Raw genomic sequence first — 15,764 nt, forward strand, 5'->3', positions numbered from 1 at the left:
TTTCCCTTGCTTTGGTTTCATTCTTAGGCAGGCTTTTTTCACGCAGCAGAAAAGATGGCTTGCTGACATGAAAGGCAGACCCTTGGAGTCTTTAGTAGTATTTAAAGTATAAATGGATGCAAAATAAAACAAGTTTGAGAACTGTTGAGAGACATACTCATTAATGAATCATCACTGTAGCTGAGATTTCATTCATTCATTTACTTCTTGTGTTCTGGGCACTGCATAGCATCAGGCCTGAGGCAGGGCCAGCCACATCCCAACCGTATCCAATGGGTTTCCCAAAGACAAGATGTGTTTTGTTACCAGAAAGAGGAAGAATTTCTGCATAGCTGACAACAGAGATAAACTTATCCCATGGTAGGTGCTAGTTGTTCATAAAAACCAAAGTTTCTCATTCCCAGTGGGTGAAATTTACTGAGTGGTCCAATGGGACAGAAACAAATAGAACATCTTTAGAATTTTCCTCCTAGAGATCCAAATTCCACCCATATCCCCTTTGTTCAGAGACACATGAAGAGAAGCTGGTATAAATTAGTGGGTCTTGGTGTGTAGAAGGGCCCCGGGGAAAATTCCATGTCAAGATTTGTAGCTTGTTGGGACCTGAAAGAATTCTTTTTACTTGAGCCCAAACCTAATCCTAGTGCTTTTGCCTGTGGCAATGGGGAGAGTCAGGAAATGACTGTGACAAATTGCCAATGTCTTTGCCCAGTAGAACTTTCTAGAGGAAAAACCTTGCCCCAAAATGGCAGTGAAGAGTGGATAATTCGGCTTCTTCCACAAATACTGGGCACATGCTATAAGGAATGAAATCAGTGAAACACAGATATGGGATTTTATTTCAGCACATCACATGGCTCTGGTTTCTCTGGGACAGGGCCCATTCTGTACAATGGGGACTTATTCAAGAAAGGGAGATGCCTCAAAAGCTCCCCTCGAGGGAGTCACCTGAAGCACAAGTGGGCACTACATCTGAAAACTGGCAAATGATTTAAGTTCCCAAATTTATGCAATTTGTAAATGCTGATTCTATTTTCATTTTGAAAAATGCACATATATAGAGAGAATGTTATAATGGTCTTTGGGCACCTAAACAAAATACTATGAAATGGGAAGCTTACAAACAACAACCATTTCTCAAGTTCTGGAGGCTGCAAGTCCAAAATCAAGCTACTGGCAGTTCTGATGTCCCCTGAGGACTCACTTCCTGGCTCACAGATGGCACCATCTCACCACATCCTCACAGGGAGGAAGGGGCTTGCTCGCTCCCTGGGATCTTTCATAAGGGGCACTAATCCCATTCGTGAGGACTCTATCCTCAGGACCTAATCACTTCCCAAAGCCTTACCTCCTAATACCACACATTCAGACCAAAGCAATAACAAATATCCACTCAGCTCTCAAAATTATCAGCACATAATGTTTTATCTACTTTCCTACCCATAAGATTTTAAAGGTATCAGACAGACATTATACGGTTTTTATAAGGTCTTGAAAACCATAAGACCCATATAAAATGTCTTAATGGTATCATAGACTAATTTCCACAAAAATCAGAATTAGATAAGCCTGGCAAAAAAAAAATCATTTTTTTTCCTTCCCATCCTTCCAACTGCCCCCAAATGAGTCACCTCAATCAAGAATAATCATGGAGACATTTGGACATCCCCTTTGCCAACAGCACAATTTGACTATTGGCCTGAGGTCCAGAGAATTATGAATCTTTGCAGACAAATCCACATGTGTGTGTCTCTCTCCCTCCCACTTTGGAACCAAATGGCCCTAATGTTTGGTTTGCCATGAATATCTTCCATTTTTCACTTGCCCTCAGCATTTGAAGGAAATTTTTGCCGTGTATGGATTTCCTCATGCACAGTGCTAGAGATAACAGTTGTGAAATTCCAGAACAGTTAACAGAGATGTCTCTTCTGTGGTATGTGCAGAGTTCTGAAGCACAGTGCTCACGGCAACAGATGCTACATCTCAACAAGATGAAACAGGCCAGAGCTTCCAGATCCACAGCTTTTGGTGGGCACTTGCCTTGGATCGTAATTGGACCCATGCAGACTAAAAAAGGCTAACTTCACTTATAAATAAAAAATAATTGAAGTAAAGCCCCCAAGTACTAAAGAATGCATCTCATTTCCAAATGGTTTACTGCAAAGTCTAAATTAATGGGAGAGGGAATGGTTTTTATCTTTGAATTCTCCCCTTGCCTTTTTGGTTGTGGCTCCTTTTGTGAAATCTTACATTCTAACTTGCTGGTCACCTTTGGATTTAAGATCAAGTCTCTCCCCCCGCCCCCACCGTTCATTTTAAAAGCTTGGCTCTTCCCTGCTCCCAACCCCAGTGGAGGCCAGGGCTGTGGGCCTGGCTGGTTGGAAGGAAGCAGGGGTCTGGTTCTGAGACTCCTCTGACCTTTGCTTCTAGGAATCCAAACTCCTGGAGGGTTGGCAAGAAGCACCAGGTAAAGGGCCAACTTTGGTGGCTGCTGATGTGTCAGAGGGAGAGTCCCTGGCACTGGGCTCCCACTGTCTCCTCTGTGTTCCTTCACAGGCAGGCGGGTCCTTACACAGTTGGGGCAATCGCTCACAGTCCTCTCAAGCCCATGGAAGAGGCTGCTCTCACCAGACTCTCTCCTCGCTGGAGCGGGTGTTGGTCTTTAAACATAAGCATGTCCTACCTCTTCCAGGCACACAAGCCAAGCATCCCTCTCTGTACTGAAAAGGAAAGCAAGTTAGACATGGAGGCTTATGTCAGGCCTTGCTCTAGCAGCAAATGAGAGGCCAGAGTCCTGCAGCTCAGCACCCTCCTCCACACTCCAGAGCACCCCAGATTGTTATGAGCAGCATTTTGACACATTTGGCTATAGGGTAGGTAGGGACTCATTTGTCATCAAGAACACTATCCTCCAAGGTTGTGTACACCTCTCTCCCCCAGGTCCTCTCCCCTGCAGCCTGGGTCAGGTGGGGCAGTGGTGGTGGAGGCATGACTCAGAACAGGGGCTGCTCCCAAGCCACCCAATGATGCTACCTTTACAATGTGGGGGTCCCTAGTACATTTCTTTCTCAGCCTAAAACACAATCTGGTTTCAGTAGGGAAACCCCATTTCCTAGGCAGGACTTACAGGTTGCTAAACCCATATCAAAGTCCATACTTAATGCTGAGAGGTCATGGGACAGCTGCCTTCAGTCGCATGTGACCAGGGATTACCCACTAAGGTGGAACTTCCAGTCCAGAAATCCGGGGGTGAGCAGAAAAAGACACGAGCTACAAAGTTGTTGATTACTTCACAAAGAATTCAAAATAGAAGGTGCTGCGTTATAAAATCTCAGATTTAATCCTTGCTGTGCTCAGATCTTATCCCATGTCTGTGTCCCAGAAGGCCAATGCCTGGGGAAAATTTTATTCAGCACACCCAGATCCAGCCACGTCATCCCAGACTTTCATCCCACCTTATGGGAGCACTTATATGCACAGCCTGTGTCAATCTGCCTGGTGGCACCCCATCTCAGCAGTCAATCAATGGTGAAAGAATAAGCCCTGAAAGAAAATGTATTTGGCTGCTGCTTTGGAAGGCTGCTCTGAAGGAACCTCTTTCTGAAATGTTTTGCAGCTGTTATTTCCTTTCTGGATAAACTGAGCCTAATTCAATTTGGGACACCTTTCTCTTTTCCAGATTTTTTTTTGTTTCCAGAAGGCAAACTATCCACAGATGGCTCTTTATAGTCATATTTATGTTCCACTGGTTTTGGCTGAGATGTTTACTGATGTGTAAATGACTGTCAGTACAGGGGACAAGTATTTCTTCCACATTATATGGTCCTTCAATTACATGGCATGATGGAAGACTAGCAGGATACTGTGTGTTCTCTCCAGAGCTCTGGGGGACAGAGGTGCACAGCTGTCTCCGGGATGAGTCAGGCTGGTACAGGACATTCCTAGGTCACTGGGAGGGAAACAGCCAAGCACGCTCGATCAAGGGTTGTCGTGAGAAGACCAACTAAACTTGATTTTGGAAACTGTTCCATCCTCATACTTCACAAAAACTAACGCAGAATATGACTCTATCAGTACAACTTTCCTTCTGGTTTCATAATTTTCCTTCTCAGCTCCCATTCCTGGTGTGGTTGGCAATGATGTTAGAGACAGAGGAGGATAAAAAGCCACAGGAAATAGGCTGGAGAAGTGGGAATTCAAAATATAAGTTGTCACCTGGCCAGAAACGGGGAAGAATCAGAAGTACTTGAACCACCACAGATGCTGGGGAGACCACCACCAGGCAGAAGAATTGGTGAGTCCAGAGGCATGGGCTTCATCTCTGCCCTCCCTCCTATCTGGGAACCAGCTCCAAAATCTTAGCATCCACAGCAAGGCTATGGCCCCGGCTGGAGGGGGCCAAGAAAGTGGGCTAAGCCCATTGTGTTTTCTGCCTTCCCATTTTCCTTCCAGATATAATCTTTCCCCTTAGCTGGCTATCAACCTGATTCCTGCAAAAATACTCTGGGGAAGTCTTACTAGTGGCATTTTTGAAAGTGTCATTTTCTAAAGAATCCATAGTTCACCCTCAATATCCTCAGGGCATATTTGCATAAAACCTATGCGCTTTAGTTATAAGACCCAGTCCAATGTAAATGCTATGTCAACTGTCACACTGTTTAGAAAATGACAAGAAAAGTCTGCACATGCTCAGTACAATTTTCCCTGAACATTTTTAAATCCATAGATGGTAGAATCCAAGGACATACAACCTATGGACAGAAGCCCAACTGTTTTTAAAAATGTGGTAGACCCCGCAACTGAATAATTGATATATAGTAGTCATATTTGAATTCCTAACTCACGTTCGTTTTAATTTTGACTGTTCACATCTTGAGTACGGAGCAGAAACTCTCACAGGAAAAATAAGTCTCTTCTAATCAGAACTCGATTCTGAAAACAGCAGCATCCATATCATCTGGGAGCTTGTTAGAATGCAAATCTCAAGCCCCTTGAATCAATCTTCATTTCTATAAACTCATCAGATGACTCATATACATTATGGAGTTAGAGAATTATTGATTTAGCCAAGTGATTTTTGCTATGGGCTGCCACTATCAAGTTATACAATTAATTTAGCGGTGGTGATGAGTTAAAAAATAGCCTGATGGCAGAGGAAAACATCAGAGCATCCTATATTTTAAGACTAAATATTGTGAGTTGTTCTTCAGTTACATAGATGTGTGCTGGGAGTTGGTCATTGTGTAAACTGTATTTTCCCAGTGGGTCACAGTTGAAAACATTTGAAAATTGCTGATCTAACAATCAGGCTTGGTTATTCCAAGACAGACTGTGCTTTATTACCCTTCAATCAAGTTTACCCATCTGACCAATACCTGTAGCTTGGTAACTCAGGCCTGGTGCAGGCACCTGAACTAAAACATGCGTCCTATATTCCCTCATGGGTAGCACAAAGCTTTGTAAGAAGCTATCCACTGACCACCCCAAAAGGACTGTTGAGGTATGCCATCTAGAACAAGCTCTGAACAATTGCATGTTTCCTGTTATTAACTGCTCATCTATTTCCCATTTGGAGTCCTGACTCCAAGTCCTTTTGGGGCCATAGCTAATGTAACTGTTTTAGTTTAGCTAAAGTTATGCTTTCATTTTCTTTTCCACTGGAGGAAAAAAAAAAGATGCCCTTAGTAGTTTAGTATGCATTTGTCAGTCACCTCTGAGCAGAAGGTCAGAAGGGCTGTCAACACAGTGTAAATTAAAACACTGAATGGTGGTAAGCCATTTTTACCCTATGACCTGTCCTACAGAGGTCTATTCAGTGATTTCAAAGTGGGGAGAGAATGTGGGGCTACCGGTGTCTTATGGATTAAACTGATAGGCTGAGTTAGTGTCTATTCTGAAATATGCCTTTGTCCATCATAGATGTTTTAGCTCTGTGATATGGGGCAATTTATCTTCTCAGGATATATATACATTGGGGAGAACAATGATACCCACCTTAGAGAGTTCTGTGAAAAAAAATTAAATGCTAATTCAATCAATTCATTATAAAAATAATCATTCAACTCTTACTTTATGTTGGGAATTGTGGAAGATGCCAGGAATTCAATAGAGATAAACAAAGCACCTACTCCTAACGCCTCTGGTCTGGTAAAGGAGCAGATAAACAAGCAGCAAGTTCTCAGAGGGACAGTAAGTACATTGCTTCCAGAGTCTTGGAGGGGGTTTCTGGGACTCCATCCCCATCCTCTGGAAAACCCTCCAAGGTCCATTAGGAGATGCAAAGCTCTAACCCAGGGTCTTGAGGCCCACCTATCCTCTGGCTGCATCTCCAAGACACATCCTGCCCTTCCTTCAATCTGTTTTGGACACTCTGACCCTACTGCTACTCCTTGAGCACACCAAGCAGGTCCATCTTGGGGTTCTGCTAGCATCTGTGTGAACCATTTTCTCCCAATACAACATGGCCCACCTCTCCCTTTGTTCAGGTCTCTACTTGTGTTGGTGAGGTTTCTCCCCACCTCCATCACTCCACTCAATTTTTTAAAAGATACCAATATATATTGTGATGGTTAATTTTGGGCATCAACCTGGCTAGACCACAGTATTCACACATTGGGTCAAATCTTCTAGGTATTTCTGTGAATGAGTTTGAGATATTAGTGGGGGTTTTATTTTTTTCCAGTGCTGGGGATGGAACCTACAGCCTTGCACATGCGATGCGAGTGCTCTATCAACCAAGCCACAGCACTAAGATTTATATTTTAAATCAACTTTACCAGAGCACCCATCATAACATGGGTGGACCTAATCCAATCAGTTGAAGGCCTTGGTAGACAGACTTCCCTCAAGAGGAAATTCTGAGGATGGGGGTGTGGCTCAGTGGTAGAGTGTTTGCCTGCAATGCACGAGGTCTTGGGTTTAATCCCTTAGCACCACAAGAAAGGAATCCTGCCAGCAGGCTATCTTTGGACTTGAACTATGGCATCAATTCATCCCTGGGTCTCTAGCCTGTCTTACCCTTCAGATTTTAGATTTCTTAAACCTTAATGAGTGCTGTATGCATGAGTGTGCGTACTCTCCAGTAAACCCTGATGAGTTTGTCGCCAGTGCACTCCCAAGGCACCCCAATGATTTCCCAGAGAGTCGCTCGGAAAATCCCACCCAGGGGAATCCAGATGATCCATACCACTGAGAAACGGGCCTCTGATACCCAGATTCAGTGGAAGCTGGTCTTTCAGACCTTGGTTTAGACTTGGACCACACCCAGGACCCCAGGAAGTGGTAGGCCCAGAGTTCAGATTCCAGCCCCAGAGTTCAGATTCCAGCTCTTGAGCAATGCACCTCTCCATCTTCCTGTATTCATCTGGTAAAAGTATGACTCCTTTCACAGGACCGAGTTTCAGGACAAAACACAGTAGAGCCACATAAGAAAAATAACTTTGTTATTAAGTATATACAATCATACAAAATACTTCATAGTATCACATCCATAACTATTGAATATTTGCTTGTTACATGACCTGATATAAATAATGAACAGGGTTACCGCAGTATGTATGACTCGTCACTGAGAAATAAAAACAAATTCACAACACACATGGGATTCCTTGGGGTACTTGATTTGGTAATCTAACAAATACCTCCAAGATCCCTGAGGGATGTGTAGTAAACGGGTACTTTCCTATGATTTCTCTAAAGTGGAAACATTTGTAGAATGATCAGCTAAAGCCCACGATTTTATGCTTTAACAATTATGGTCACTTTTCCAAATGGAAAACTATTTTGTTGTGAAACATCCATGCTGACTATGCCAGGAAAAATTTCATCAATTTCCCTGAATTTATGATAAATAACTTTAGACATCTTTATTCTACTAATTGTTTGGCCTAGATTTCTGCAAATAACTTTCCTTTGCAGGAATGGAGCCTGGAAGATCAGTGTGTAGAATAAGGCTGCTGAGACTGGCTCTGTGGGGCAGCTGGAATGGGGAGGTGGAGGGGTGGGATGCCCCAGATGCGATGTACAATGGCCTGAGAACACAAAGCCTGGTGCCTGGCCACGTCTAGCTGTTCCTTGCATGCCTGGCAGTGTCTATCCCAGGGCCAAGGTGGTCATGAACTTTGGAAAGGGAAGGTGAGCAACCAGGGTGCTCTGCATGTGGTATCTGGTCAGGTTAGACTTTCCCCCTCCCACACCATGCCAATCAACATCTGTTTACCTGTCAGGCTTCAGAGACTCACAATAGACACAACTCTGGTCAGTTAACTCTAGCAGGTGTTGAGATTAACACGGAAGGCAAGAAATGCCAGCATTTCCTTGTACCCCACTCCTTTTTGGCATAAGAAAACATTTCTCCCTCTGGAATTAGGGAGGGAGTTTTCCTTAAAATAGTTACAAGGGTTTGCCTTTTAGTTTACAATATTTAAAATTCCCATTTTCCAAAAATAGGGAACACATGAAACAGCCCTATTCTAAACCCTTAATTATGACGCAAAAAAAAAAAAAAATTGATGGCAACACTTTTGGGTCAAGGAAATGTACAAAGATCTCTTCCTCCCATGGAACATGAAGTAATTTAGTAAAACAGGCAAATTTTTACCTCCATTAAAAAAAAAAGGCCTTTCTATTTGGCTTTGAGAAGTCTTAGTGAAACTTTAAGAATCCATACCTAAAAGACATTAGAAATAACAATACCTTATGAAGTCTTATCTTTAAAAACACAATTTGGGCACAGAGTACATAGTTTCATAGTGTCCAAGTTTTGAAGTTGAGGATTATTGATTTTCTAAGTTGTCTCTGGTCAAACACTGCATTTTATTAGCATTTGATAATAAGGATTACATTTCTAAACAGTTTACTGTCAAAAAACCAGCAAAGGTAACAAAATGCTGGGCTTAAACTCCAGGCATTCTAGATGAATTACTCTACCACTGAGCTACATCCCTAGCCCCCAAATCCTCATTTTTTTTTTAAAAGAAGGACCTGTGTTTAGTTTTATTGGTTCTTAAATACTTACACTGCACCCTTTAAACACAGTTGCACAAGCAAACTTTAAATGTATCCCAGGTGGGACTCATAGAGGGACAGTTGATCTCTTCATGAGCCTCTGAATGATGAAGTTCTCTGTGATGAGGGTCAGAGAGACTTAAGGCAGAAGAGATAGAAAAATGCACCCCAAGTGCATTTGCCTTCACCTTGAAAATGCTAGTGGACTGTCAAGGGATTTGGCCAGATTAAAAAACAGCGTAGCCAAGTGTTTGTAAAAGTTGCAGCCACTGTGGCGATTCCAGTTCTCAACACAGCCGCAGTCCTGATTCCTAACAGTGGTGAAGAGGGAAGAAAGACTAATGCTACCCGAGATCTGCAGACAGAGCCCCTTCCCTGTGTTCTTCAGGAAGATACCTGAAAAGCGGCACACAAACCCAACGACAGTGACTGTCTTCCAACAAGGTGTCACAACAGCAGAGGTAAGAGTCGTAGGCTGAGAAGAGATGGACAAAAGCACGATACAAATTGCTCAGAGATGAACGCAAGGGTTCATAGCAGGATGGGAAGTGGGAGACCCCAATGTGGGCAAACGTGAGTCTGATCACGTGAAACTCAACGTAAGGGCGGAGTTCTCCTGAATAGGTAGCGAAGAAGCCATTCTGTGTGTCCCAGGAGAAAAGTCCATCTTCAGAAACCTGTAGGCTGCCTGCCGACACCATGCGCGGCCCTGTGCTGTCAGGATGGAGCCGGTCCTCCTGCTGGGCTCTGGCTCCTGGTGCCCAGGGCTCCAAAGACAGCCTTGTTGGGAACATGCTTTCCCCTGGGACCCAGGGTGCTCTGAAAACACTACAACTTCACGAGAAGCCGGGAAATGTACCTCTTTATAAACTGCTTCCCACATTCCTAAGGGAAAATATACAAGGCGGCCGAAAGAACCGCAATTTAGACTCAATTAGGGAAAAATGGGAATATCGGGAAGAAAATTTCTGTCAAGGAAAACCATTTATTTCCCCTTCCCATCATCTCAACAGAGTGACTCTAGGCATGTTGGAAAGTTTGGCTGGTTCTAGGCAAGGACTTCTAATGTCCAAGAGGAGCCCATTACCTTCTGCACTGGCCGACAGGGCTTCAGTGGGGTCCCTGTCCCTTTGCCAACAACCTACACCAGGGACGATCTTCCAGCCTCAAGCCCCACTGTTCAATGACTCAGCCTGGATCACAGCCTAATGGCACCTGAAGGCCTCTGGTCACCTCATTTAATATATAAGCTGTGGTTTATGGAGCTGGACCATACTTTTGATCAAATAGCTTAAAATGTTCTGGCACCAGGAGCTCATTGTTCCAATGTGAATCAGGGCATTTCATTGTCTTTGGAAAAGGGGATTTATTCTTACAAATAACTTTCTGCTAGTAGGATTTTCCTAGATAAGCATGGCATGTACTCAATCATTTAAATTTTAAAGTGTGGTAACCTAGGAGTAGTAATTCTTCTCTATCTTCCCTAATCTCTACTCCTTAATTCTCTTTCTATAATCAAATTTGGGAAATGAGGTTGAATAACAATAGAATAAAATCTACTAGAATCATGGGGAAAAAGAATTATCCACTAAGGTACATCTATATGTCCTCTCCACCCTTTTTGAATGAAGAGTCCCAATTTTGATACTGGAGGAAGAATGGTCTAGTCTATTTTGAACACAATTTTTAAAAAATAGCCTCACATTCTCTAAAGCTCACCCTGCTGTTTTCCCTCTTAAATATTATGCCCAATTTTAGGGTGTTGGGGAGGAGTTAACTCAGAAAACCCAAATGTTCCTGAAATTTCAAAGAAAAGTCCCAATGTAGACCACGATATTGACTGACTGAATAGTATGTAAAGCCATCTCTTCTTGTGTCTCTAGCAGGTCCAGTGGGGCACTCTGAAAAGAGTGTTTGAAGAAGAGTAGGGAGAAAGCAGGGCAAGAGTAAAGAAGATGAAAATATCCTTTCTAGGTCTCCAGTGGTTTTTTTCCTCCATTGCTCTTCCGTTGGGGTGAAGCTGTGGGATGTGCTATGGATGAAAGTCTCTTGCTTCATCAGTTCTCCTTGGATGGTCATCTCCAGAGCCAAAGTCCATGCTCTCTGGGTAGCTGGAAAACTCTTGAGGTAAAGGAAACTCCTCTGCTGAAGAGTGAGTCCGGTGCCCGAACACCTTGTCCTGCAGCTCAGTGATGTCATTGCGGATGTCAGCCAACATCAGCAGCAGGAAGTCGAAAGACCCTGGGGGTCCCTGTGCAGGTGGGAGGAATCACAGTTGCAATTTACAAATGGACATGAGTGGTACCACGATGCCTGTGGCTCCGTGATCTGCTGGTCCTGGCGCTTGCTGGCAACTACCTGTGGGTAACTGCTCCCCAAGTGGAGTCAGTGTAAAGACTTTGAGGGTAGTCTGTGACCCTGGGGACTATCCGCTAATCCCCCATATCTCACTGATAAGCGCTGGTGGCATATTCATCTCTCCTCTCTCCTAACTCTAGGCTACACCCAATCTGGTAGATGAACGAACATAAGAATAACATTCTTTGGTAATTTTCCAAATAAATATGGGAAATATACATGAAGGCACGAGAATAGTGATTAAGCGGTTGGGATTCTGTTGGGCTTGAATCCCAGCTCTGCCCCTCATAACCTGTAGGATCATGGGCAAATTACTCCATTTCTCTGGGTTTCTGTGTTCCCCATCTGTAAAGTAAGGACAATAATTGTCCCAATTTCACAGGTTTTCAGGGGTTCATAGGTAAAGATTTAAATGAATTAATGAAGGGCTTAGTGCATAATAAAATTTCAAAAATTGTTAGCCATTATTCATTTTTTAAACATGAAATCATTAAGACCTTTATGACTATGACTCCAAACTAAACAAAGCTGAAAGTATAAAGATACCAATTCCTCATTGACCAGGAAAGACCAAAACAAAGCTTCCTCATTTTTCTATAAAATATTTTTTTATCATTATATAACATTATGCCTTAATTTCCATGCAGTGTTGTGGGTAAGGCAAGAGAAAAAAAGTGTACAAACACGTATATTCTGGACTTATGGGAAGCTTAAAGGTAAAATTGTTTACTCCCCACTCACTACCACCCCAATGGCAGTTGTGACTGCAGGTAGCAGCTTAATGGCAGCCCTTACACTGCAGTATCCCCCTGACCCTCAAAATAACCACTTGGCATGTGGCAGATCAAACCCCACTGGCACCACACAGGTGAGGGAATGAACACCTAATGCTATGTGACATGCCTATGTTCAGAATGCTAACAGGTAGGAGAGCAGAGAAGGGACCCAGGCCACCTACTTCCGTGGCCATTGTGCCTGGTCTTTCTTCAGAAACGACACATTTCCTCTACTTTTGGATGTTACTGATCTTCACACTTAACCGCCAGACACTGTACATGTATGTGTCTAATTTATTCTCAGGTCTCAAGCACAGCCCTGTCTTTGTACTTCTGGGAGGGGGCTGCCATTCGACCTGCTGTGACTGCAGCAGTGGCTACATTCAAGTGTTCCAAGTTAGTATAGCCCACAGATGTCTATCCCAGTTCCTTGAAATATTTTATAATATACTTGGACATAGACTCATGACATCCTGGGCTTAAAGGAAGACATTCTATATGGAAATTAGCTACAATAAAAGAAAAAGTAACAACAGAAAGCAAATTTAAAAAATAAATCCAAATCATCTGCTAAAGGCTTCCTGGCCTAACCACAGAGCCCTGGTCAGTCTTAGGGCCAGTTGCAGTTTGCTACTAAGACCTACTTACAGACTTTTAAGACAAGAGCTGCATCCCTGAGAACACTCTCACTGGGGAAGCAGGACAAAGAGTAAGTGCCACTTACTGGAGACCCTCTGGGCCCAGGTGCTCCTCTCTCCCCCTAGAAACAGAAAGGCCAGCATTAGCATTCTGGACCACATGGATGCCACCACCACACTACCTAGACACCCTCACCCATAATCGTCTCCCTGCATGAAAAAAAAAAAAAAGTTTTTCTACAGGAAACTTTCAAACATACGATTAAAGCAGACTCTGGATCATTTATTTGAATAGAACTTCTTGGGTCAAGTATCACTCATGCTGATTTCCCCCAGAGCCATATATTTTCAAACCAGATCAAGAGGAACAACCGTATTTGGAAGAAGTGCCTGGAGCAGCAAACTCCAGTAATGCATGCCACTTCTTTATGCGACAACTCAAAAGTGAAGCCACCCAACTACACAGAATGAAACTCCTTTGGTTGACTCAAACATCTAAAGAAATGGGGACCCACAAAAAACCATCCTACAAAACAATACTGGTTAATGAGAAAACATGTAATGATCACAAACGAGGCTCATCTGAAATACAGAGGTCATCTATCTTAGGAGTGGTGGTGGTGGTTCTTGATTTTAGGGTTGGTTCTACATGTTAAGAAAACTGCTTCTGGGGCTCGGGATGTGGCTCAAGTGGTAGTGCGCTTGCCTGGCATGCGTGAGGCACTGGATTCGATCATCAGCAGCACATAAAAATAAAGATATTGTGTATCTAAAACTAAAAAATAAATATTAAAAAAAAGAAAACTGCTTCTTATTTTTTGTTCCTAGCATTGGGGGCAAAGTACAGATGGAGTTATCCCTTATCTGAAATGCTTGGGATCAGAAGATTTTCCCATTATGGAATTTTTCAGATTTTGGAATATTTGCGCAGACTTTACTGGTTGGAACTTTCTTAATCTGAAAATCTAATACTAAAATCTAGGATTTTGGGAGCTTTCTGTCAGTGCTCACGAAGTTTCCGATTTTGCAGCATTTTGGAATTGGGGTTTGGAATGCTCAACCTGTCCACCTGTGTGTCAACTTTGCCGTCTCTCTGAGGGGTGGTAAACGGTGCTGGTGGAGCTGTTCGATGCCTGCGCAGTAGGTGGGAACAGAGCTCCAGCTTGTAAGGACCACTCAGAAGACTTACCTTAGAGCCGTCTCTTCCTGGTGCACCCGGAGGACCCTAAGAAACACAGGATAAGGTTTAACAGGAGGAAAGAGTATGGGACACCTCTCCCTAGCGCTAAGTGGATCTCTGATAAGATACTGACCACAGGTCCCCTCCGGCCTTGCTTAATGTGGGACAGATCAGGAGACGGTCCCATGGGTCCCATTGAGCCCCGGGGGCCGGGCTGCCCAGGAGGGCCCGGCATACCTGGGAAGCCTGGGCTCCCCTTTGGTCCTGGTGAACCTGCAATCAAAGAACAGCTCATTAGTGCTCAGCCTCAGAGGACGACAAGGGGCTCTGGCTGCAGAGCGTGTCCAGGAGCCCAGGCTTTAGCCATTTCTCTTTGCCTTCTGACATGCCTGCCCATGAAGTTGTCCCCTGGGAATTTTAAACTTAACCTGATCAAAAGTGACTTCCCTACCTTCCTCTTTTATGGGCCACCAGTCGCCCGTCCACTCATATCAGAAACCTGAGTGTCTTCCTAGAATAACCCCATTTCCACACCCTCCTTACCTGCTCCTACCCAATTTACCACTAACAGTCTGTGCTCCCAACCTGTCTATCATGTAGGGCAGTGGCTACCACCTCTGGACAGTCATTGCAAGCACAGGTTTTGCCATCAGAGAGCCCTATACTGAATCCTTAGGTTGCCGGAGCTCTTTGGAACTCAGTTTCTCATTTCTAAAGAAATCTTCCTCATAGAAATCTCATTTAACAAGATTTTAGATACATATATGCTACTATGCATCGTGTCTCATGCACAGTGAGTGTTAAAAAGCCAAAGGCCCAACAGATGAGTTTTATGTTTGTCTCAACTCTTGCCTCACAGCTAGGCTCCCTTTACTTTCCACCAGCCTTGTATGCTCTTCACCATTCTTTATGCTTCTGTACGCATTTTATTTCTAGAGTCCTACTGTGCAACTTTCCCACTTTCAACCTTTTGGTGCAAAAGCCTCAAGCCTCTGAGGTGAGGCAGCCAACTTGCCCTCCTGTGGGCCCTGGACAGACATCCCCTGCTCCTGAGGGGTGGGAAGTGCTTTCCTGTGCAAGGTTGGCCCCCATACAAGGCACACTGGGGATGAGTGTGGCAAAGATTGTCTCACCTCTAGGCTCAGATGCACAGGTCAGGGTTAGGATTACAGATGGACCTGGAGATTTGAAGATGTTCTCTCCTCCCCAACTCTAGCATGGAAGGTACTGAGCCCAGAGGTCTCCCACTGAAGGGTGTCGAGAAGTGGGCAGGAGCTGCCGACAGGGGAGTACAAACAGCAACCTACTAGCATCCTCAGCCCCCTCTAAGCATCAGGGAACAATATCCCACCATAGGAGGAAATGGACAGCTTGAATATGACAAAACACGGAGGATAACTCGAGTGACAACAAAACGAAAAATCAGCTCAATTGCTCCTTAGACTGATTCAACTCCCTACTGGCAACCAGACAAAAGAGGGTGTCGGTCACAAGAAGTAATTACTATGTAGCAGTCTCTACTTTTTTCTACTCTCTCCCCACAAACTATGTTCAGCCTTCAATCAATAATTGAGGCACATGTTTAAAAAGCAAAAGCAAAACAAGCACTGTCAATCAACAAAACAATTATCAGAGCTAGACTCAGAGGTGATCCAGATGTTGGAATTATCAGGGACTTTAAAATAACAATGAATATCTGTTAAACAGTACAGTGGAGAAGATGGAAGCGAGAGAAAAAAAATGGTTAAATGGAAATAACACAATATTAGAGATGAAACTTTTTTTTGGATAGACTTAGCAGGCCAG

The 15,764-nt window shown here is 43.7% G+C and overlaps 1 protein-coding gene across 1 annotated transcript in view; it reads right to left on the reverse strand.

The window, feature by feature from the left end:
• Positions 1-8,033: 8,033 nt before the first annotated feature.
• CCBE1 (collagen and calcium binding EGF domains 1) overlaps positions 8,034-15,764 on the reverse strand; it is a 199,050-nt gene continuing 191,319 nt past the window's right edge. The window contains exons 8-11 of the mRNA XM_081262721.1: positions 14,092-14,231; positions 13,968-14,003; positions 12,865-12,900; positions 8,034-11,257 (exon numbers count right to left, since the gene is read on the reverse strand). Of these exons, the coding sequence (XP_081118847.1) occupies positions 11,039-11,257; positions 12,865-12,900; positions 13,968-14,003; positions 14,092-14,231 (431 nt within the window). The 3' untranslated portion in view covers positions 8,034-11,038. The remainder of the gene's footprint in view (positions 11,258-12,864; positions 12,901-13,967; positions 14,004-14,091; positions 14,232-15,764) is intronic.

The sequence above is a fragment of the Spermophilus citellus genome, assembly GCF_964194105.1.
Source record: "Spermophilus citellus genome assembly, chromosome: 12".
NCBI lineage: Eukaryota > Metazoa > Chordata > Mammalia > Rodentia > Sciuridae > Spermophilus > Spermophilus citellus.